This window comes from Schistocerca nitens, chromosome 2 (genome assembly GCF_023898315.1).
Source record: "Schistocerca nitens isolate TAMUIC-IGC-003100 chromosome 2, iqSchNite1.1, whole genome shotgun sequence".
In the NCBI taxonomy this organism is placed as follows: domain Eukaryota; kingdom Metazoa; phylum Arthropoda; class Insecta; order Orthoptera; family Acrididae; genus Schistocerca; species Schistocerca nitens.
Window position 1 is genome coordinate 1,069,284,089 of NC_064615.1, and position 23,672 is coordinate 1,069,307,760.

General features: G+C 40.4%; 1 protein-coding gene across 1 annotated transcript in view; it reads right to left on the minus strand.

The window, feature by feature from the left end:
* The window catches only part of LOC126235548 (farnesol dehydrogenase-like), a 75,762-nt gene that overhangs the window by 36,033 nt on the left and 16,057 nt on the right, over nucleotides 1-23,672 (minus strand). The window contains exon 3 of the mRNA XM_049944265.1: nucleotides 19,552-19,681. Coding sequence (XP_049800222.1) covers nucleotides 19,552-19,681 — 130 coding nt within the window. The remainder of the gene's footprint in view (nucleotides 1-19,551; nucleotides 19,682-23,672) is intronic.

A 23,672-nucleotide genomic window follows, 5' to 3' on the forward strand; every position in this document is an offset into this window, starting at 1 on the left:
GCACCTTTTAATCACATATGCCTTCCAAAGTCCAACTTCTGGTTCCAGTCGTGGACAGTTGGCGTCCATGACCTACTGCTGCTATGAAAGCTCAGAGGAACCTTGAAGAGTGGCAGCAAATGGGAGCTCTGGTGAAACTGTAACATATCCAGCAAACAAACAGTGGCTATAAGTAGGATTGATATGGGATTTCTGCAGCACTTTGCCTATTTACATACAGGCATGTGAACAGCTCATTGCCATATCAATGATGTCACAAGCTATCCCCCCTTTCTATAGTCACAATCGAAGAACTCACACCTCTTTCTTGGAACAATGGTGGCCGATTACATGAAGTAGCCAATGACATCACAATACTTTACTGCCAGTTTAAAAGAAATAGCTAATCACAATGTAGCTGTTGAGCGTCCACCTTGAGGCATATCCAACCAATATGAATAATGCATCATGTTTAAAATCAATCGATTAATTATGAAAAAAGTATAAGGATATAGCCAATACAGGTGTAGATTGGGAAAGTAAGTAGCACTTGTCAAAGAGGTTGTTGGATCTTTGTATCATATTTGGTGTAAAGCACAATGGATCCCACAAGTTAAATACATCTACAGCCAGACTGTCTGCACTATTTATCAACATTTCATAGCCATATGTGTGTACACACACACACACACACACACACACACACACACACACGCACACACACACACACACACACACACACACACACACACACACTGGTTACATCTATATCTAATCTATGCAAAAGATGCATTAGGTGCATACACATACAGAAAGTTTTTTTTATTTTTCATAATGTTATTTCCACATATTTACATGGTGTCGCTTCCAATAATACCACTTCTGCAATGTATCTGAAAACATATTAGCAACACAATGTTTAAGTCGAGTGCCACAATGTTATTTTGCTTCTAAACTATCTGCCAAGGTATGTATGGAATGTAAATTGTGTGGTAACTACACAAAACGGAAGTACTTTGCTAAAGTACCATGCTACTCAGACAGCTGACACTTCATGGTGGCCCAAAATCGGACTCTTCATGAGTACGAACCTGATCGAGTACCTTTTTAGGAGGAATAAGATAAAAACGTACTCATTGTTTATGTCAAGTAACAGATAATTATCTTCAGTTTATAATGTTGATCAAAATACATCAAGGGAGTAGCTCACAACACTTGTATGTATATCAAAAATTGTCAGCAACCCACACACTGTTTTATTTTGAGTATCACAACGTTACTATCATGCGCCGGTCAGAGTGGCATAGCGGTTCTACGCGCTGCAGTCTGGAACCGCGCGACCACTACAGTCGCAGGCTCGAATCCTGCCTCGGGCATGGATGTGTGTTATGTCCTTAGGTTAGTTAGATTTAAGTAGTTCCAAGTTCTAGGGGACGTATGAGCTAAGCAGTTGAGTCCCATAGTGCTCAGAGCCATTTGAACCATTTTTTTTTTACTTTCATGCCTAAAGTATGTGTCAAAATATGTAAAGAGTGTTGACATTCAATCTCAGGTACACGTGGTGCTATGTAAATGAAGATAAACAGAAGGAATTTTGGTCATCTTCCGTTGTAAAACAGTTTTAAATAATGCTTCGCCTCATCAAGCACATTTTAGGAGGTAAGAAAAAAATGCGTCATGTTTTACACTAGAAAAATATAACCAATATTGTAGATTGGCTAATTTAGATTTTGAATAACTGTTTTCACTTGGAGATATCTGCTGTTCAGTACACTGACGTCACGTTTCCCAACACTTTATCACAAGAGACTGTATTAAAACTTATGTATTTTCACAAAGCCCTTAATTTGTTATATTACTTAAACTATACATTCTCATAGTACAAAAGTATAACTTTCATATTGCAAAAAATACAGAATGCAGTCAAAATATAACCTGGCCAGAGGGAAATATCGAACAAGCTTCCACATACTGAGAGGAAATTCAATATATAAAAAGCATTAGCTTTGCATAAAAATAAAATAATCCATCATAATACCTGAAGATTTCAAGTGCAGAACAAATGATGGTTGGTTATCGTAATATGCAAGACTAATTACAGATTCATAATCATAACTGAAAATTCGTCCTTGCCCCAAAATTAACTTATCTGTCTTAACTATCAAAATACATATATAATTGTTCATTAACAATACAAAAAATATTACACTTCTGCTAAATAACACACAGCTTAAAGAGAACTTATTGACCAGAATAATGTTCTATTTGTACAAAATGTAACAATATTATTCCCATGTCTAAATTTTGTATGTTGTTAGTCAAAAATGTATCTTTTTGTTTCGTTAAAAAGTTTATCAAATTCAGTAAAGCATTGTATTGATCCCCATGCTATGGTATTATCTTTATCTTATACTGAGAGATATTCTTCAGCTTCTGCTGATAGTGCACAATATAAACTGCAAGACAGTTTGTGCATGTTCATCACTATGTCAGAGCAAATCTGAAGCAAATTGACCAAAACATCACCGTGTTACAGCAAAATTGTAGCAAATTGACCCATTTTATATTTGACTACAGATAAACATAAAAATAAATTGAAACAAAGTGTCACATACATAGTCATGCTACAGCAAAATTTTATTTAATCGCCCTATAGAATACTGTACCTCATTCATCACCATTGCTACACGAATTCTTAAGATTCATCATGCACATTACAAATACATACTGGACACAACTTGTGCAATGATGGACACCATTATAACGATAGAAGTGATACAAATTAACCCAAATGCATGGTGAATACAATTGTGGGATCAGTAATGGTCATTGTACAGTGACTGACATTAACCTAAATGCAGATTTGGGGCAATGTTTATCAGTTGATATGGTGACTGGCATACTAGTGGATGGGGCAGTTATTGTCAGTTAATAGACGTGCTTGCCGTAAATCAGGATTCTATTAGGTGGTTCAATTATTCTTAGTTGAAATGGTTGCAACCATTACACTAGATACTATTGATTGGGGCAATGAAGGTCAGTTGATATGGTGACATAATCTGACAGTAAATGGAAGCGACTACATCATAATTCAGTGCTACTATTTAACAGAAATACAGTAGTCTCCTTGGGGGAATTATATCAACATACAATTTGCACTAGCAATTTCTTACATATGGTGAAAAACTTAAGTGAAACGCAGTCCACATATCTGCAAAAATGAGAATTAAATGTATACTTGGTACCCTGTAACAAGACCTACAGACGAAAGGCTAAGCTGGCAGCCATACAGGTCTAGTTTTTATGAAACTATACGAACCGAGTGGATGACACTTACACATCAAACTATACATACATTTGAACTCACAACAGGTTATTTTGAAAAATGCTGTGTGTCAATGCATGCCTATATGCGTGAATTCGCCACACCAAATGTGGGTCTTGAACTGCAATCATGCTTAAGCTTATTTATATATCTTGCAACATGTAACACTTTATATAAAAAGTGAGATCATTAAGTACTGTTAAGTGATGTGTAATTTCTTACACTATGAATCATATATACTGCAACATGTAATACTTTATAAATAATAAGAAACACAGAAGTCATATGTGTGTGTGTATGTGTGTGTGTGTGTGTGTGTGTGTGTGTGTGTGTGTGTGTGTGTGTGTGTTTGTGTGTGTGTGTATGTGTGTGTGTGGTGCACCTACCCTATAAAATCTAGTGCATACCAACATAATCATATAGACAATAAAATGACTGTACGGGAGATACACCCTCTCCATAAGGACTTTGTAGTAAATTTGTAACAATGATACAGAAAAAACTACTAATTGACATGGGAGTATAATTAGCTAGCCTGCTCTCACACAAGTCGAGATGTGTTCTGAATTTAGGAGGTATATCTGGAAATGACGTCATGATTTTGTAAGAGGTGATTCTGTACTAAGTTGTGTATACGTCAATAACCATCAAGGTCTCAGGTGCTGTATAGCATAATTTGTTATAATTTTGTTTGACTGAAATCCAGTAGCTGACATACACTGTCAGGTTATGGTACACGTCACAATGTATTTTTGATAATGGTAGTCACAGTCAGTGGCTTAGCTGTTGTAATTATGTTAACTGACCATCGCTGTTGCACCCAATGGTATCTACGATAATGGGACTCACTGTATCAACTGACCATAGTTGTTCCAGTGGCATCTGGGTTAATGGCAGTCACTATATCAACTAACCATCATGCCACCAGAATTGCATCCACTAAGCATTCAGTGAAATGTAGTCACTGTTGTCAGGATTATACTGACCACCATTGTACAGTTATATATACCATACATCCGCAATGTAAGTAGCAATCTATAACGACTTAATTAACACTGGTCTGTATGGGGTAATTTGCTGCAGTTTTGCTGTAACATAGCGATGTGTCAGGCACTTTGTTACAATTTGGTGTAACAGAACGGTATAGAAGGCCATTTTGTTATAATTTTGCTGTAACACAGTTATATATGATATAATTTGTTACCATTTTGCTACAACGTATTGGCTTATGGGGCAATTTCTTACAGTTTCGCTGTAACATCGTGATGCATGGAGCAATTTGTTACAACTTTGCTATAAAATGGCAATGTATGGGGCAATCTATTATACTTTTTACTGTAATACGTAATGTGTGAGGCAGTTTTGTGTAACACTGGCAATATTTACTTTGGTATGTACAGGTGTAAGTATAGGTGCTGGCGGCAAATTATGGTTCACTCGACACCATCTGTGTCAAAGTGTCTACGTTGCAGGTAAGTTTCTTCACTAAGTAAACTGAAGGAGAGCAAAAGAGTGGAGGTTTCGTTGCTTTATATTATTTTTTGGCTTCAGCATAAGAGATGTACCTGATCACCTTCATTTCGTGAATTTTTCGTTTCTGAGTGAAAATCTGTCTTTCTTGGCTCCAGACAGAGTGACTCCCACAGCAGTTGATGCATATCGCTGGAGATAATCAGTCAGTGTCAGACACTGGCTACCTTTTCACATTTTCTGCAAGCTGCTTCACCTCCACATCTCAGTGTTGTGAGGCCAAATTACTGCCATTTGAAACAGCTCATGGGGTGGGGTACATATGTCAAGGCTAACAGTAAGTCGGAGGAGCCCTACCATGATGTATTCAGGTCGTGTCAGACAACTGAAGATCACAACAAAAGTGGCAGTCTTCTCAATCTCTCCATTATTCCTTATCTCCCTACTATTCCTTCGGTTCCTTTGTTCCACTTCTACTGTGACCTGTAAAGCCCATTCTTGTTTGAGTTCTGAGATGTCCATAACATCAAGGCATATGATCACACCCTAGCTTGAATTGAGACATTTATGAAACTAAAAATTTACGTCGTTTCTTTTTCGAGTCACCAGTCTTATGATTGGTGTGACACCAACTACCACGAATTTCTCTCCTGGGTCAACCTTTTCAACTCAGAATAGAAACTGAAACATACATCCTCAACTATTTTTTGGATGTATTGCAATCTCTGTCTTCCTCTACAGTTTTTAATCTCTGTAGCTTGCTCTAGTACCATGGAACTTATTCCCTGATCTCTTAATAGATCTCCCATTATCCTGTCCCACCTTCTTGTCAGTGTTTTCCACGTATTCCTTTCGTCGAGAATCTGAGGGGAACCTCCTCATTGCTTACCCTGTCGGTCCACCTACTTTTCAACGTTCTGTTGTAGCACCACATCTCAAATTCTTCTATTCTCTTCTGTTACGGTATTTCCACAGTCCACGTTTCACTGCCATATACTGCTACGTTCTCAGAAATTTATTCCTCAGATTAAGGTCTGTTTCATACTAGTAGACTTCCTTACGCCTGGAATGCACTTTTCGCCAGTGCTAGTCTGATTTTTTTGTCCTCCATTCTTCGTCCACCCTGCTGCCCAGGTATCAGAATTCCTGAACTCTGTCTACTTCATGATTCCCAATTCTGATGTTAACTGTCTCACTGTTCTCATTTCTGCTACTTCTCATTACTTTCGTCTCTCTTCGATTTACTTTCAATCCACATTCTGTGCTCATTAGTCTAAGGATAGTAAGGTCATCAGCGAATCTTGTCACTGATATCCTTTCACCCCAAATTTTTATTTCTTTTATTCTTTATTTCTTTAACTGTTTCTATGACGTACCGATTACACAGTAGGGACGAAAGACTACTTCCCTGTTTTACTCTGTTTTTAATCAGAGCTCTTCGTTCTTTGTCTTAATTCTTATTGATCCCTGCTGGCGCTTTTACAGACTGTATATTCCCCATCTTTCACTATAGCTGATGCCTATTTTTCTCAGAATTTTGAACATCATGCACAATTCTACATTGTCAAACGATTTTCCCAGGTCTACAAATCCTATGAATGTGTCTTAATTTTTCTTCATTCTTGCTTCCATTATCAACTGCAATATCAGAACTACTCTCCCGTGGCTTCACCTATCTTAAAGCCAGACTGATGATCATTTAACAAACGCTTAATTTTGTTTTACATCCTTCGGTATGTTATTCATGTCAGCAGCTTGGATGCATGATCTTTTAAGCTGATTCTGCGATAATTCTAGCACTTGCTGGCTCTTGCTATCTTCAGAATTTTGTGGATGATGTCTTTCCGAAAGTCTGATGGTATATTGCGAGTCTTATACATTCTACACACCAATTGTTTTTTTACCACTTGTCCCAATGATTTTTCAAATTCTAAAGGAATGTTATTTATCCCTTATGCCTTACTTGATCATACGTCGACGAAGTTCTTTTAAATTCTGTATCACCTATTTGTTCCCTGTCGACTTCTGTTTCTTCTTCTGTCATGTCATCAGGCAAGTCCTCCCCCTCATAGAGACTTTAGTGTACTCTTTCCACCTTTACGCTCTTTCCTCTGCATTTAACAGTAAAAGTCCCATTGTACTCTTAATGACACAGGGTACTTATAAATTGTGGAAAATCGAAATTTTTATGTCTTTATTAAATTGTATAGTATTTCCTGGTTACATAGATATATACATTATAGGATTTCAAATGATAAATGGGCAATATATACCAAATTTTAAAGTTACAATCATGTATGCCGCCACACCCCATTTATTTGTCTTACAGAAACCAGTATTATGTCGAAAAGAACTGTGACCTTTCTGTTTCTGTTTCTGTTCCAATGATTATACGTATGCTATATTGAATATATTGGCAACAGTGTAGGTTTCTAGTGTCTGTAAATGATTATCTTTGCTAGTATTTACTTTTGTTTCGCTGAAGCAGTTTGTTCACGTGTTACTGAATGTTTGTTGCCCAAGTGCTACATATATTTGTGGGAGTACACATCCTTTAGTGTGCAATAAATACGAACTATCCCACGCATCAAGAGATTCAATAAAAGGAAATTCCGTGGTAACCAGTTCACAAACAAAGCAAGCCACACTGTTCTTCAGGGAAGAAACTCCCACATGGCACGCCACCTGGTGATTCAAATTTTTGTGTTAACAATTATGCTGTTTATAGTGGATTTGTTGTTGTTGGTGTGGGAATTTATCTTCTTTGATAAAGGAAGTGGTGAAATGTATAAAATTTGATGGTGTAGGCTGTCTCGAAATAACTGAACAACAAAGTAGCTGGAAGGGCTTGGCGTGAAGATTAGCTGTTCTGTGTAGATCCTGCAATAAATCTACCTCGAAAACGACTTCAAACATTGTGCATAATTCATATGATGTGAATCTGAAGTTAGTGTATGCAATGCGTGCAATAGGAAAAGGAAAAAAGGCTGCTCAAACGTTTTGTGGTTCGATGGACCTTCCTCCTCCTCCCAGTAGGTTCAACAAGCACATGTAAATACTTTAAGGTGCCTTCACAGTTGTGTCTAAAGCATATATGAAACGTGCAGTAGACGAAACTGTATATATTAGTGGAACCAGGGACATTGCTGTTGCACTTGATGGGACATGGCAACGTCGAGGACTTCGTTCCTTGAATGGTGTTGAAAGTGCTATTTCTCTGGAGAATCGAAAAATTGTTGATTTTGAGTGCTTATCTAAGAACTGCCACACTTGCCATGGTAACACTGAAGGACATATTGAACAATCATTGTTCTATGAATTATGATGGTTACAGTGGAGGTATGGAGTGTGGTGGAGTTCTAAAAATATTTCAGAGGTCGGTGCCCGTTTATAACGTTAGATATACGAAGTACCTAGGCGATGGAGACTAAGGCTTCCAATAAAATTAATGAGTTCAATGTTTATGGTGATACTTTGATAACAAAACTGGAGTGTTGTGGACATGTCCAAATGAGGATGGGTGCTAGATTGAGGAAGCTACGAAGAGAAATGAAAGGAAAGTTGCTATCTGATGGAAAATCTCTGTCTGGTGGAGGCAGATTGACAGAAACTGAAATAGGCCTTCTTCAGAGTTATTATGGACTGGACATTAGACGAACTGCGCCTCTGAATGATGTTACAGCAATTAGAAAAGCTGTATGGGACACCTACTTTCATAAGCTGTCCACAGATAACCACCCCGTGGACGGACTTTGCCTAAAGGAAAAGATTCTTGGTGTTGTTACCAAAAAGCAAAATAAAGTGGTCAAATATACCATCGCAAGCATTCTCTTCCTGAGTCTGTTGTTGATGAAATAAAACCAACTTTTAGAGACCTGAGTGACCCTGTTTTTCTTAGTAAATGTCACAAATGAAAGTTTCAACCATTGCATATGGGAATGATTACCCAAGAATATTTTTGTAGGACTAAATACATTAAAAGTTGGTGTGCTAGATGCAATGATACGTTTCAATGATGGAGTGACACGAAGGTTGGATGTACTGAGAAATTTAGGCATAAAATATGGCTCTAATATGGAAGATCAGTTGCTTGTGTGTGACAGACAACAGGTGCATGAAGCTGAAAGATTCGCTCTTCAAGTTATCAAAGAAGCAGGAAGTGCTAAAACGAATGCCAAGAGGAAGCTTGAAGATGAAGAAATGCTGCAGGATGAAGACTATGCTTCAGGAATGTTCTGAGGCTCAGTTTAATTGGACCCATTTCTTCGTTTGCAATTTCCCACAACTTGTATTTTTCCGAATTCAGGTACAAATATTTCCAGACGTTTCTAAAGCATTACTCTTATTTGTTTTCTGTGAATTGAAATAGTCAATATTTTAGTAGTAGACCTAAAGCTTTACTGCAGAATCAACTAAATTATAGAAAAAATAACATTTTTATTCGGAAAAAATTATAAAAATTAAAATATAAGATGTGATATTTTTATCCTTCTAATATACATAATAGGTGGAATTAAATATATCTAGTACCTCAGCTGTCATGTCATGCATACCTGTTAAAAATTTTGTCTCCTTCAGGTGCGTAACATGGATTAAATAGTACCTCAATTTGAGGAAGCATTTTGGAAAAAAATTGCATCAATTTCTTTGTAATTTTTTTATAACCTTAAACAGGTTCAAAAATATTCAAAATATTTCTAATTTGTTTAGAAAATGTGCTGAATTAAATGATGTCAACAAAAGATTTGTTAAACATATACATTATAAACAGTGCCTGAATGGTATAGGTGATTTTTGCATAATACTGAGCTGGAAAAATACCCTGTATCGTTAATGTTACCATCGTGCTTTTAATTTTATCGAATGATGGTTTCGTTTTTCTACATACTGAGTCAGTCCTTCTGACCATCATTTATTTTTCGATTTCTTCACATTTTTCATGCACCCGTTTCGCCGTAGCTTCCATGAGCTTCCTATTTATTTCATTCCTAAGTGAATTGTATTTCTGTATTCTCATATTTCGGTGTTCCTGAATTTCCTTCTTTCGTCTATCAAATGGTTCAAATGGCTCTGACCACTATGGGACTTAACTTCTGAGGTCATAAGTCCCCTAGAACTTAGAACTACTTAAACCTAACTAACCTAAGGAGATCACACACATCCATGCCCGAGGCAGGATTCGAACTTGTGACCGTAGTAGTCGCGCGGTTCCATACTGTAGCGCATAGAACCGCTCGGTCACCCCGGCCGGCTTTCGTCTATCAGCTGAAGTATTTCTTCTATTACCAATGGTTTCCTCGCAGTTGTCTTGCTCTTACCTATGGTTTTCTTTCCACCTTCTGTGATTTCTCTTTTTAAAACTTGCAGCGTATTTTTCATTCCTTAGTTTCCATATCTCACTTCTTTGCACACTAACTCTTCCTGACTAGTCTCTTGAACTTCAGCCTACTCATCATCATTACTAAATTGTGATCTGAGTCTGTATCGGTGCCTTGGTATGCCTTACAATCCAATAACTGATTCCGGAATCTCTGTCTGATCGTGATTAATCTAACTGAAATTTTCCCATAACTCCCGGCCCTTTCAAGCGTACCTCCTCCTCTTGTAATTCTTGAACAGAGTATTCGCTATTACTAGCTGAAATTTATTGCAAAACTCACTTAGTCTCTCTCCCCTCTCATTCCTGTTACAGAGACCATATTTTGCTGTAACCCTTTCTTCTACTTCTTCCCATAGAACTGCATTACAGTCGCCAATGACTATTAAATTATGATCCCCCTTTACGTATTGCATTACCCTTTCAATATACTGACACACTTCCTCTATATCTTCATCTTCTGCCTGCGACATCGGCGTGTATATCTAAACTGTTGTTGTCGGTTTGGTTCGCTGTCGACTCTGATGAAAACAACCCTATTACTGAACTACTCACAGTGACGCACTCTCTGTCTGTCCTACCTCCCTACTCACAATGTTTCCTAGTCCCTTTACACCATTTTCTGCTGCTATCGATATTACCCTACTCTTTTTTGGCCATAACTCCTTGTCTATTCCATTTCACTTCACTGACGCCTCCTATATCTACATTAAACTTTGGCATTTCCCTTTCAGATTTTCTAAATTTGCTACCACGTTCAAACTCCTGATATTCCACACTCCGACTGGCAGAACGGCACCGTTTTGCTGGTATTTCAATGTTTTTCTCATGGTCACTTCTCCGTTGGCTGTCTCCACTCAGAGATCTGAGTGAAAGACTAGTACGGAATCTTTTGCCAACGGAGAGATCGTCGCGACACTTTTCGAATTACAGACCACGTATCATGTGGGTACACATTGTGCCTCTTATGCCGGAAGTCATCAGTAGCCATTGCTGATGATTTTATTTAAAATGTATGCAGTAGCAAGGTTCGAACCCGAGAACAGGAACGTTTAAATTACCAGTCAAAGATGCTTCCCCTTGCCATAGTAACTCAGTTTTTGTGACTTCCTAAGAAGTTCCAGCTGCTTCATCCTGTTAGTTTCGTTCTGTTACTCGTAAAAAGGGGACACTTTTTCTAATGTCCCATCCTTCCTCTTCAACACTACAGAGACATTCTGATTTATGACTCCTTCAGCCGGCCGGTGTGGTCGAGCGGTTCTAGGCACTTCATTCTGGGACCGCGCGACCACTACGGTCGCTGGTTCGAATCCTGCCTCGGGCATGGATGTGTGTGATGTCCTTAGATTAGTAAGGTTTAAGTAGTTCTAAGTTCTAGGGTACTGATGACCTCAGCTGTTAAGTCCCATAGTGCTCAGACCCATTTGTACCATTTTTTTAACTTCTTGAGCCCCGTTGCTAAAAATTATCTGATTTTTCGCAAGGATTAGGCTCGCTCAATTGTTTTGATGACTGGATGTGAGTACTCCGAGACGGTAATTAGGAGTGGAGTTATTAATATGATTCGCCACTATGTTCCCACGAACAGTTAGGGACATACGGTAGTGGAAATCATTATAAAGGGGGAGTTCCTGCGAAAGTAATAGCCGATGTTTGTAGCATACTGTATTGAATTTATTACGAAAGTAGTAGATAAAATAAGACATAAACAGTCATTACGCAATTATATAGTTTCTTTCATACATGACTAGCAAAATAAGTCCTTTGCATTTCCTGGGTGGAAACTGGTATAAAGACACTCACTTGCCTGTTGTGTTATTCCATTGTTAGTACTTTGTCCAACTTCTGTTCTTCCTAATTACTCGAAAATTCTTGTAGTTCTTGTTGTGAATTTGTCGCTCACTCTTCTCGTATTGAACTTTTCAGCTCACATACGGCCTCACATTGCCTTCCAATTGCGATAAATACCCTTTTCATGTATTCCGCAACGGTTTTCTATAATATACATATCCAGGCTACACGCAGCCCCAGCAACACGTCAATATCTTTATCTTCAAAGCACTTTTAGATGTAGCAGAAACATGCACAGATGCATTATCTTGCGGAAACGTTACAATTCATTCTCCATGTTCTCATACATTCTAATCAATTCTGTCTCTATAATCCAACTGTTTATGCAAGAGTTCACTGTTCTGCTCAGTCAAGCAGTGAGTGATTTATCTTTAGCTCAGAAGGCTGCTCAAATCGTAACACTTCTGCCACCAAAAAATTCTGCTCACTCTTACCTGCTGATCTGTTCTCAGTTCATGCCAGTAATACTGAAATCCATCCCGCCCATGTAAATTAAACTTATTTTCATCACTGAAGATCACTTTATCCCATTCTGAAGTCCCTGACACACGTTTCTCAGAAAACTTCAATGCAACCTGTTTATGTTTGGATGTTAGAACAGGTTTCTGCAGTCTCTTGAATGGGAGATGTTTTCATTTGATAAAATTTGTCGTTCGCGTTACCGAAAACTTTAAGTCAGAAACGAGTTGCGCAAGAGGAACCGTTTCGATGCCTCAGATAAATTTCCACTTTGCCGATATTTTACGTGCTGTCCATACCGTGCCCCTGATCTAACGATATTATCGATCGCTGTACTTCTACGGTTCAACTTCTTGGCGATCTGACAATTAGAGAGCTCCATTTCCTTGTACTCACCAGTTTTTGCTTTTCCATCTCATGATAACTGTTTACCGTGTGGCCTTCTTGCAATCGTGGTTTATGTTCACAATACGCACTGTCGTTAGTGGTGACTGTTTCCTTTCTGCAGCAAAGACACATACGCACACACTAACACCACACAGAGCCAAGTGCCTCTGCACTGACTTCTACCCTCTACCATTTGAATCGTTGATATCTTATATCAAATGGGTTACCATTTGACTGCATTTTTCAGCATACTAGATCTCGTACTGTTGCATATACAATGTGCACATCTATTCCAACCGACTACATTAATTTTCCTATAAATGTCCATGCCTTTACACTGATTTCCACTACCCTATAGGTCCACGCAGGCAGAGCCTCACATGCTTGTGTAAGCCTTATACAACTGAGGTGCGGCAGGTTCCCCAGAGGTTGCCCGCTAACGACTGTTCCACCTCAACAGCCGTGCATCTCATCAGCGTGCAGCACATCATGACACTGAGGTTTTTATTATCGAGGTTTGTAACATCCAAGCGAACAGGGCGGTTAAACCGAGATCCTCATTCCCTGTGACAGAAAGCGTTCCACTGCAACGCTGCACGGTGACAGCTGAATCATGTCCACAGCTTACAGTTCCAGAGGACTGGCGGCGCTCACCATTTCCCAGCTCAGGAGACGCAGGTTCACCAAGCTCATACCCAGCAAGCGAACGCTGATCTCCCAGAGGTGTTCACCGCTTAAGACGACATGGCGAGCAGGTGTGGCATTACCGAAAATATCACGTGTGGCAAACATTATTCTCTGGCAAGAGATCAGGTGGAAGGCTAAGGGACAATGAAATTAAAACGTGTGGAAGAAAGCGTTCAGGAGAGTGGAGAAAACGAGGCCAGGGTAAGAACTGAGAGGTGTTGGGAAGACTGGAGGAAATGGAAGTGGCTGTAATCCAAGATACTCTGCGAGTAGTAGGAAGCTGTACAACATCATGATGATGATGATTCAGATATGTCTTGACTGCACTTCTTTCAACAAACTTGTATGTGACACGAGATCTATTGATTGAACTACGCAGTCCTGAAACTCAAATATGTTACTTTACACTTCTGGCGCCATTGTTAAGCAAGTTCTCGTACTTATTTATATCTAAGGGACGACTGTCAACGAATCTGATAAACAACTCTCATCGCTGTTGATGAGTTCCTACTCGAATGTAATCTACAAGTGTTCATTTTTACAGTTTTTCCAGTGACTTGTGGCTCTTACATTATTGTGAAACCAGTCACATGATTACTCAGAAACAATACTGATGTAGGCTTTTTGTGTTTCACTGGAGCCTCCAACAAACTTGTGGTCTGAGTTCCATATGCTAAAAGCCATCCCCAGATATTAGTCTTGTAGATGGCTTGTATCAGCCCAGAATGCTTCAGGCAGTCAGTGAGATTAAATACTAATCGAATTTTCCACTCTTTGGGATAAGGAAATGGACAGGCTGAAGTCATATATAATGGGAATGAAGGAAGTTCAACACAAGGAACTACAGTACTGCTGGTCAGGTAAATACTGGCTTATCAACACTAGAGGAAATAAGGGTAATGAAGGAGTAGGACCAATAATAAAAAACAGAATAGAACTGCTGATGAAATACTGTGAACTGGATGGTGAATGTGTTATCAGAACCAAGACAGGCCCATTACAGTAGTCCAAGTATAAAAGTGTTTAACTATTATAGCTACAAACGAATGCAGCTAGTAGAGGACAATGAAACAAACAAAAATCTTAATAAATACAGGGTGCAGGGCGTATAAGTGCAGATATTTTTGTTGGTGGTTTAGGAAAGTGTACTGAACATCATTACATCAGTATTTACATCATTTGCAGACTAATAATTATAGCCATTACAACTCATATGTTTTTATGTTGGTTAGTACCTCCAAGTACATGTGGAAAGGACAAGCCATTAATGCTTTTCTTCCCCTGGGCAGCAGGTCAAGTCTTGAAGCGTGGACACGTGGATGCAAAACAGTTAGTCTGTACTGACAGGCGTTGTTCATTAGTGTTGCAGTACGTCCATGCAGAAAGCATCAGGTAGTAAATTTTGTGACTTGTTTGTGGGAAGACTGTTCGACACAGAAATAAGCAAGCATCACACCGACGTGTGTACATGTTAAGGTACCACATATTTAAATATTTGCACTTAATACCCATTACACCCTGCACAGGTCCAGGAGCCAAGTGTTCCTGAAAAACAGAACTGTGTAAAGGAATCTTATGCGTTTATCTTGAGTACAGTCTTGTACAGATGTAAAACGTCGATGATAAACAGTATAGACACGAAGACAATACAGACTTTTAGGTTGTTGTACTATTTAAAACCGCTGAAAACTGGATGGGTAAATCAGATACTTCAGTGATCGACAAAGTGCAGCTTACGCGTCGCATGCAGTCTGAATCAAGTGTTAGTGTGGCCCTTCTGTCGTTGGCTATACTTAATAATGATATGCATCTAGCAGCTAATTCAAAAACGTCAACTTCAGAGCGTTGTTTTCCTGCTCAGTAACAAAAATACTTAAAAAGGCAGTAATTTTTAACATGTGCTATATTTTAGTTGATGTTGAAGAATTTGGCCAAGAGATAACAGTAAGAACATTTGACTGCTCACCTCAGAAGCAGATGGGTAATTAGCGCGGCCACTTTGGGGTTATACGATGTGCGAGGGGAAGTGTTTCATTGTTTCCCTTCCAGAACTGACAAGTCACAGATGTGCGCAACTCATACCGAAGAGCTGCTATGGTACATGGTCAGAAAAAAAACAGAATGCCTTGAATGACTAGAGAAAGGACATTCATATTCACAGGACATGTACATTAGTGTGTTCTACAGAAATTATTAGGAGTTCAGGTTCAGCATGTGTCTAATAGGCACCAGGTTCGTCATGAGCCCTGATAACTTGTACCATATGTGATGGCATCAGTGCGTATAAGGCGTGAATGGCGTCCTGTGGTATAGTCATCTATGCTGCATTCACCTGGTTCCAAAGTTCACCTGTGATGCTTGGCATTGGGTCACAGTGCTGCACACTTCGTTTCACCATATCCCACACATTTTCGATTGGCAACAAGTCGGGTGATCTGCTGGGCCAGGGAGAAAGGCTGACGTCCTGTGATACCAAACAGACGTATGTTCGTACAGCAACATGTGGTCGTGCAATGTTTTGCTGAAAAATGGCGTCTGGGGTGTTGTCCAGAAAGGGCATGGCTACGAGTCACTGGGTGTCTTTCACATAGGTCACATCGGTCACAGTGCCTTGGACATGCACCAACTGTGGTTTGTGGATGTACCCAATAGCACCCCACACCATAAGGCCTTGAGTTGGCACTGTATGTCTTGGGCGAATACAGCTCCCACTGTCTGCTGCGAAACTAAATGGGGCCATCATTTTCAAACAAACGGAACCTGGATTCGACCAAAAACGCTATCTGGTGCCATTCCTGTCCCCAATGACGTCGTACCACACACCATTGCCGTATAGCACGTTTCTGCACATTCGTCAAAGGTAGGTGGAAAAGTGGATGACGAGCACGTAACCCATGCCGTAATAACCGGCGACGGACTGTCAGACCTGATAGTATATGATGTGTTCCACTGTTCCACTGTTGCGCCACGGCAGAGGAGGACGCAGATATGTCCTACAATGCCATTTGGATGAGGTGTCGATCTTCTCGGTGTGGGGGGGGGGGGGGGTGGAGGATGGTCTGCATGGTGCGATGCGAGCTGACCCACCTCGTCGGTCGTGTTGCACGGCCTTCCGTGAAACATTGTGCAAATATCCGTTGCACTGCTAAAACACTTCGTCCTGCAAGAGCCGCAGCTGCCAAAGTCACTGATTTCACGGAAAGGTCCGCGCATATGTCTGCTCAAGTCACACTGATCCATTACCTTCAGTTTATAGCGACAACGAGAGCCTCAGGCACGTTTTAACGGTGAGTGGTGTTGCGCCACGATATCGTTATTGACCTTCAACCCGCGCCTTCAAATTGTAATCGTTTCTGCAGGACATCCTAATGTACAATTCCTGTAAATATGAACGTCCTATCTCTGGTAGTTCAGAGTGTTCTGTTTTTTTTTTTTTTTTTTTTTTTCTGAACGTAAGTGTATAAATTTCAGAAGGATGTATCATGGATTCCTGATTGCGCATTGTAGAGACAGCCGCCTTTAAATATGGTACATATTTGTAGGAAGGGATATCAAGTTAAATTAAGGCTGTTATAATACAAAGCAAGGAGTAGAAGAAAAAGACATTCAGAACATTCGGTAAACATTTGTGATCTGGTGTCAGATTGCATAATGCTTTCATATATAAGTCAAATTACACTACTGGCCATTAAAATTGCTACACCACAAAGATGACGTGCTACAGACGCGAAACTTAACCGACAGGATGAAAATGCTGCGATATGCAAATGATTAGCTTTTCAGAGCATTCACACAAGGTTGCCGCCGGTGGCGACACCTACAACGTGTTGACATGAGGAAAGTTTCCAACCGATTTCTCATACACTAACAGCAGTTGGCCGGCTTTGCCTGGTGAAACGTTGTTGTGATGCCTCGTTCAAGGAGGAGAAATGCGTACCATCACGTTTCCGTCTTTGATAAAGGTCGGATTGCAGCTTATCGTATCGCGATATTGCTGCTCGCGTTGGTCGAGATCCAATGACTGTTAGCAGAATATGTAATCTGTGGGTTCAGGAGGGTAACACGGTACGCCGTGCTGGATCCCAACGGCCTCGTATCACTAGCAGTCGAGATGACAGGCATCTTATCCGCATGACTGTGAAGGTTCGTGCAGCCACGTCTCGATCCCTGAATCAACAGATGGGGTCGTTTGCAAGACAAAAACCATCTGCACGAACAGTTCGGCTACGTTTGCAGCAGCATGGACTATCGGCTCGGAGGCCATGGCTGCGGTTAACCTTGGCGCTGCATCACAGACGACGAACCTGGGTGCACGAATGGCAAAACGTCATTTTTTCGGATGAATCCAGGTTCTGTTTACAGCATCATGATGGTCGCATCCGTGTTTGGCGACATCGCGGTGAACGCTCAATGGAAGCGTGTATTCGTCATCGCCATACTGGTGTATCACCCGGCGTGATGGTGTGGGGTGCCATTGGTTACACGTCTCGGTCACCTCTTGTTCGCATTGACGGCACTTTGAACAGTGGACGTTACATTTCAGATGTGTTACGACCCGTGGCTTTACCCTTCATTCGATCCCTGCGAAACCCTACATTTCAGCAGGATAATGCACGACCGCATGTTGCAGGTCCTGTACGGGTGGTTCTGGATACAGAAAATGTTTGACTGCTGCCCTGGCCAGCACATTCTCCAGATGTCTTACCAATTGAAAACGTCTGGTCAATGGTGGCCGAGCAACCGGCTCGTCACAATACGCCAGTCGCTACTGTTGATGAACTGTGGTATCGTGTTGAAACTGCATGGGCAGCTGTACCTGTACACGCCATCCAAGCTCTGTTTGACTCAATGCCCAGACGTATCAACGCTGGTATTACGGCCGTAGGTGATTGTTCTGGGTACTGACTTCTCAGGACCTACGCACCCAAATTGCGTGAAAATGTAATCACATGTCAGTTCTAGTATAATATATTTGTTCAATGAATACCCGTTTACATCTGCATTTCATCTTGGTGTAGCAATTTTAATGGCCAGTAGTGTACTATCATTAAGCAATTAATCATCAGCCGGCCGGAGTGTCCGTGCGGTTCTAGGCGCTACAGTCTGGAGCCGAGCGACCGCTACGGTCGCAGGTTCGAATCCTGCCTCGGGCATGGATGTGTGTGATGTCCTTAGGTTAGTTAGGTTTAATTAGTTCTAAGTTCTAGGCGACTGATGACCTCAGAAGTTAAGTCGCATAGTGCTCAGAGCCATTTGAACCATTTGAACCATTAATCATCAACTCACACAGACAACACCATAAAAAACAACACCACAACAGGCAATTATAGTGTGACAACTATCGAGTCTCTGAGGGTCGCAGCAATATGAAAAGGAGAATAGTCGACACGAAGTATTCCGAATACTTCCGACTTTTTATGATGTGTCCTAGAGGACCGGTGGCCAGCATGTCATGTCCATTCCATGGCTAGTCAATTGGGGCTTCATATCATACTACTTTACGTTGGTTATCAATAATTAATAATATCAGTACATAAGCGACTCGAAGCACCAGCCCACAACGTCTCTATTGGTTCTTGTGCATGGACAGTTGATGACCACTGGGATATTTAAAGGGCGCAAAAAACAAATTGAGTAAAGGGAGGGATTGCTTGCTAGACCACATCCAATTGCGCTAAGGAATTGTCAGTGTGGTAGCTGAAGGAATTGTAAACGGCAAAAAACGTAGAAGGGGGCAAACACCAGACTACAGTAAGCAGGTTCAAATTGATACAGGTTGTAATAGTTACTCAGAGTTGATGGCACTTGCGCAGAATAGACTGTCGTGGAGAGACGCAACAACTCAGTGTAAGGAATGAAGATCCCCAACAACAACAACAACAACAAAAGCAGATGTGGCTGTTGAATTCACTTGACACTTAAAGGCTGTTAACTGGCTATATCACTTTGGACAGGTGGTACTGAGGGGTCGCGAAAGCAGGTGATCCCACTTTGCACTAGGGTTGATGTAACCCACCTGCCGATGTGGATGATGAAGCCGTCGTCGACGCCCCTGCTCAGCATGTCCTGCACGGCCTCCCTGGTGCAGATGCTCAGACCCAGCACGTTCACGTCCAGGATACTCTTCCAGTCTTCTGTCTTGCCATCTGATTGTCAGAAAAAGAAATTTAACATTGGTAATCAGTACGTGTTTGGAAGAATTTTGATAAATAGAAATTTTTGAGAGTTTTGCATGTATCATGCGCCCATTTAAAATTTTGCACACATTCAGCTTTTGCTCATGCGCGGTTATTTATTAAAATTTATACAGCAGTTTGCCGTGTTGACGAAGCAGCGAACAACTGCCATGATCTCTTCTTGCATTACAGGCTTCAGCTGTGTACATGTGTGTTGCTCACTAGCGTTTTCTGGTATCGTAAACCGACCTTTCACAAGGTTGTCTTCTCAGTCCATGCTTATGTTTTGGAATGCAGCAAAGTAAATGGTTGGTCCATCGTCTGTTCATATGGCTGCTCGTTCCTCCGTGCTTCATAATCATTGTATTTGTTTATTTTACCTGCTCTGATTATGCCCATCAGGCCACCTCTCACATCGAACCAGGGTTTGACATATACAGAACATTTTTTACATCGCCGTTTCCTAAGAATAAAAGTAGTAAGGTGCACTACTTTGGCAATTCCGGGAATATCTCAAGGGACGTTTTACGCGTCTATTATACAGAGTGTTCATAAATGAATATCGGGGTTTTAATGCTTTATGATAATTATTATATTCAACTTACAGTTATAAATGATATGTCAAATGAAAGAGCGACTCATACAGTTTTACCAAGAACCTTATAAATGTTCAATGTGAGCACCATTTGTCACACGGCACACATCAAGTCTATAGCACAAACACTGGATAGGCCGCAAGGGGCCCAATGACAGGGCTTGCTTTGCATGGCCTACACGTTCACCCGATCTAACGCCATGCGGTTTTTTTTCCTTTGGGGCTTGATCAAGGATCGTGTGTACTTGCCTCCGCTACCAGCAGACCTCCCTGAATTAAGAAACTGGACTGAAGCAGCTTCCGCTACAATCACTGAAGACACACTTATCAACGTTTGGGAAGAACTCGGCTATAGACTTGATGTGTACCGTGTGATAAATGGTGCTCACATTGAACATTTATAAGGTTCTTGGTAAAACTGTTTGAGTCGCTCTTTCATTTGACATATTATTTATAACTGTAAGTTTAATATAATAAATGTTATAAAGCGTTAAAACCCCCATAATCATTTATAAACACCCAGTGTAGCAGAAATATCTGTGGTATAATGGTATACAAACATTGAAGTAATTCTGTTATCCCGACTTCGTGTTTTTCCCTTAAGCTTCATTTTTCGCGTAAAAATGAAAGAAAAAACACTGCTTTGGGGTTCGCGCGTGTTCTCCGTTTTTCTCATTCGATTTTGAGAAAAATCTTCGTCAAATATATTTCGACATACACTGACATCGTAGCATGATAATGAACACGTGTATTTCCATTATTCCCCATAGTTATTGTAATATTTCGCAAATAAGTAAACTACCAGGAATATTTACAGTCGCTGACGAGTTCAAATTTGGTGGGTTTTAGGATTTAAATGGCTCTGAGCACTATGGGACTTAACATCTTAGGTCATCAGTCGCCTAGAACTTAGAACTACTTAAACTTAACTAACCTAAGGACATCACACACATCCATGCCCGAGGCAGGATTCGAACCTGCGACCGTAGCAGTCCCGCAGTTCCAGACTGAAGCGCCTAGAACCGCATGGCTACCGCGGCCTGCGGGTTTTAGGACATAGGTTGCTGCGTGCCAAATATAGATAACATATCGAAATTGTTTTTAACGGTGGAAGGAGAATGATACCTATTTACAGTACCGAGTAAATAAGTAATATTTTTCACGTTTGACCGTGACGAGATACGACGCGCTACACTCGACGTTTTGGCTGCACACTATGCGAATTTGTGGCTCATCTTTCTCTTCCGTAAGTGATTTATGAAGTCAGCTACAATCTCATTTCAAGTTAATGCAGCATTGAGACTTACTTTAATTTTGAAACTATGAGTATGGAATGGTAGATACAGCGCCAGAGTTAGTTATACCGTGTGTTCGGAAATTCGTGTTACAAACATCTACGATTTGTAGAGCGGACTGAGCAGATAATAGCTTGAACTGGAATTTATGTCCAGAAATGTACCTTTCCGTGCTACAACCGTTTGAAAACGTGTTGGTAACGTGACCACTTTTACAAGTCATTTATTAGCCGTGACACAATACATCACTCATTTCACAATTATTTACAAATCCGCTCGTTAGTAACCAAATAAACAAAAAACAAAGTGACGCATCACGGCCTCTTCCAATTCGGGTGCGTGGCGTCTCCTTGGAGCAGTACAGTCACGCCCGCTGAAGGTGAAGGTTCCCTTTCTCGAAGCCGTTGCGTAATTGTGGCGAAAAGGGTATGCAATGGAGTCAGATGTTCTGGGTAACGATAGTGAGAAAGACTACGAGAGGATCATCCATTACCGTGTGCTTCGCCAACGTGTTCTCAACCATGTCGCTCTAACACTCAAAGGCGCGTGAATGAGGCTCGAACCAGGTCAGAGAGATAGGATAGACGTCAAATGACATCAGCCAATCTGATGCAAGCACCGCCCACCATGAGTACCCTGCTGCATACCCACCTAGCAAACACGTTTTCAAATGGGTTTAACACGGAATCGGTACGTTTCCTCACATGGGTTCTGATTCAAAATACGAGTATTATGTACTCAGTCCGCTCTACAATCCTAGAAGCCCGTAACTGGAACTTCCGAACAATGAAACATCCAGCAACCGTTTTCGATCATATATTGTCGAACAAATTGTGTGTGTTCCAGCGAGCAATGGATGAGAAATGGTATTTAGATATTACTATAACTAAAGTATTCTGTATTCTAGATGATTTTATACCTATCAAATTGCTTGTGCATTTTATGCTTACATATTTGGGCTTTCTTGCTGGAGGCAGTGTATTTGAGGTAAAACCCCATTTTCGATATTTCTACAACAGTTATTAGACAATTACTTAAGATATATCTGAAAAAATATCACTCTCTTTTTATTTTTCTGGACTTTGAATCTGCAGTTACAACGTTGTGCTGCTGAAACACTCTGCTTTTCCTGTGCTACTTATTGCAGAAATCTGCACTAGCAGCTGCAAAAAATACGGAAAAATTTAACACCATTCCTCTTGCAATTACACTAAACAGGTGCAGACAGCATTACATTTACCGCCCTCAATCAACGGGTTTTGGCAGACAGACGTGCAAATCCACTATTCACTTGGAACATGCTGATCGAAATTCCGTTTTTCAGCTGATGTGTACTGTCACATCTCAAGTAAGGTTTTCTTCTCGGCACTTTTTTTTACTGACAGAATTTTATCATACGAGATAGGGATAACTGGAATGTTATCTATCGGCTAATTTCTTTCCCAGTGCCTCTCGGCTTCTTTGCAATAATTTGACATATCTGCGGTTGCTGGATATTATAACTTTTCCTTTCTCTTAGTGTTGAAGAATTGTCAGATGAAATGCGTAGTCAGACATAATGTGCCTCTACGTAACCCGTCATCTAGTGCACTAAGATCGTTGAAATCGTCTGGTCCCATCTTGTACCGAAGGAATCTATTGCCCCTGCGTTGGCAATGACTGGAATTCAGTTTTCTGGGTGAAAGACTATTTAGTTCCTCTCTATAAGTGCAAAATCTGTATCATATGGTAGAAAACTATTATCTATAGCTAGTCATTTCTAGTCTACAGCAGTGAAATATTTATCGATGATCAGACTATGAAAAAATACCCTAATATTTCAAACATCTCTCAGAAAATCACCAACATTTATGCTTCCGTTCAAATGAGAAACAAATGAAAAACAGATATTATAATCAAAACATTCTAGTCTCGTTGCTTTTCTCTGAATGCTTTCCTTCATTGTCTGTAGCACAGTATAGAAATGCTTTTGAGAAACACTGTGAAAATTCTGGAAATGGTTGGGATACATGTTCAGTTCTTTCATTACGTCGAATATATAATGTTTCTTCACTTTTTTCAACCAGAATGG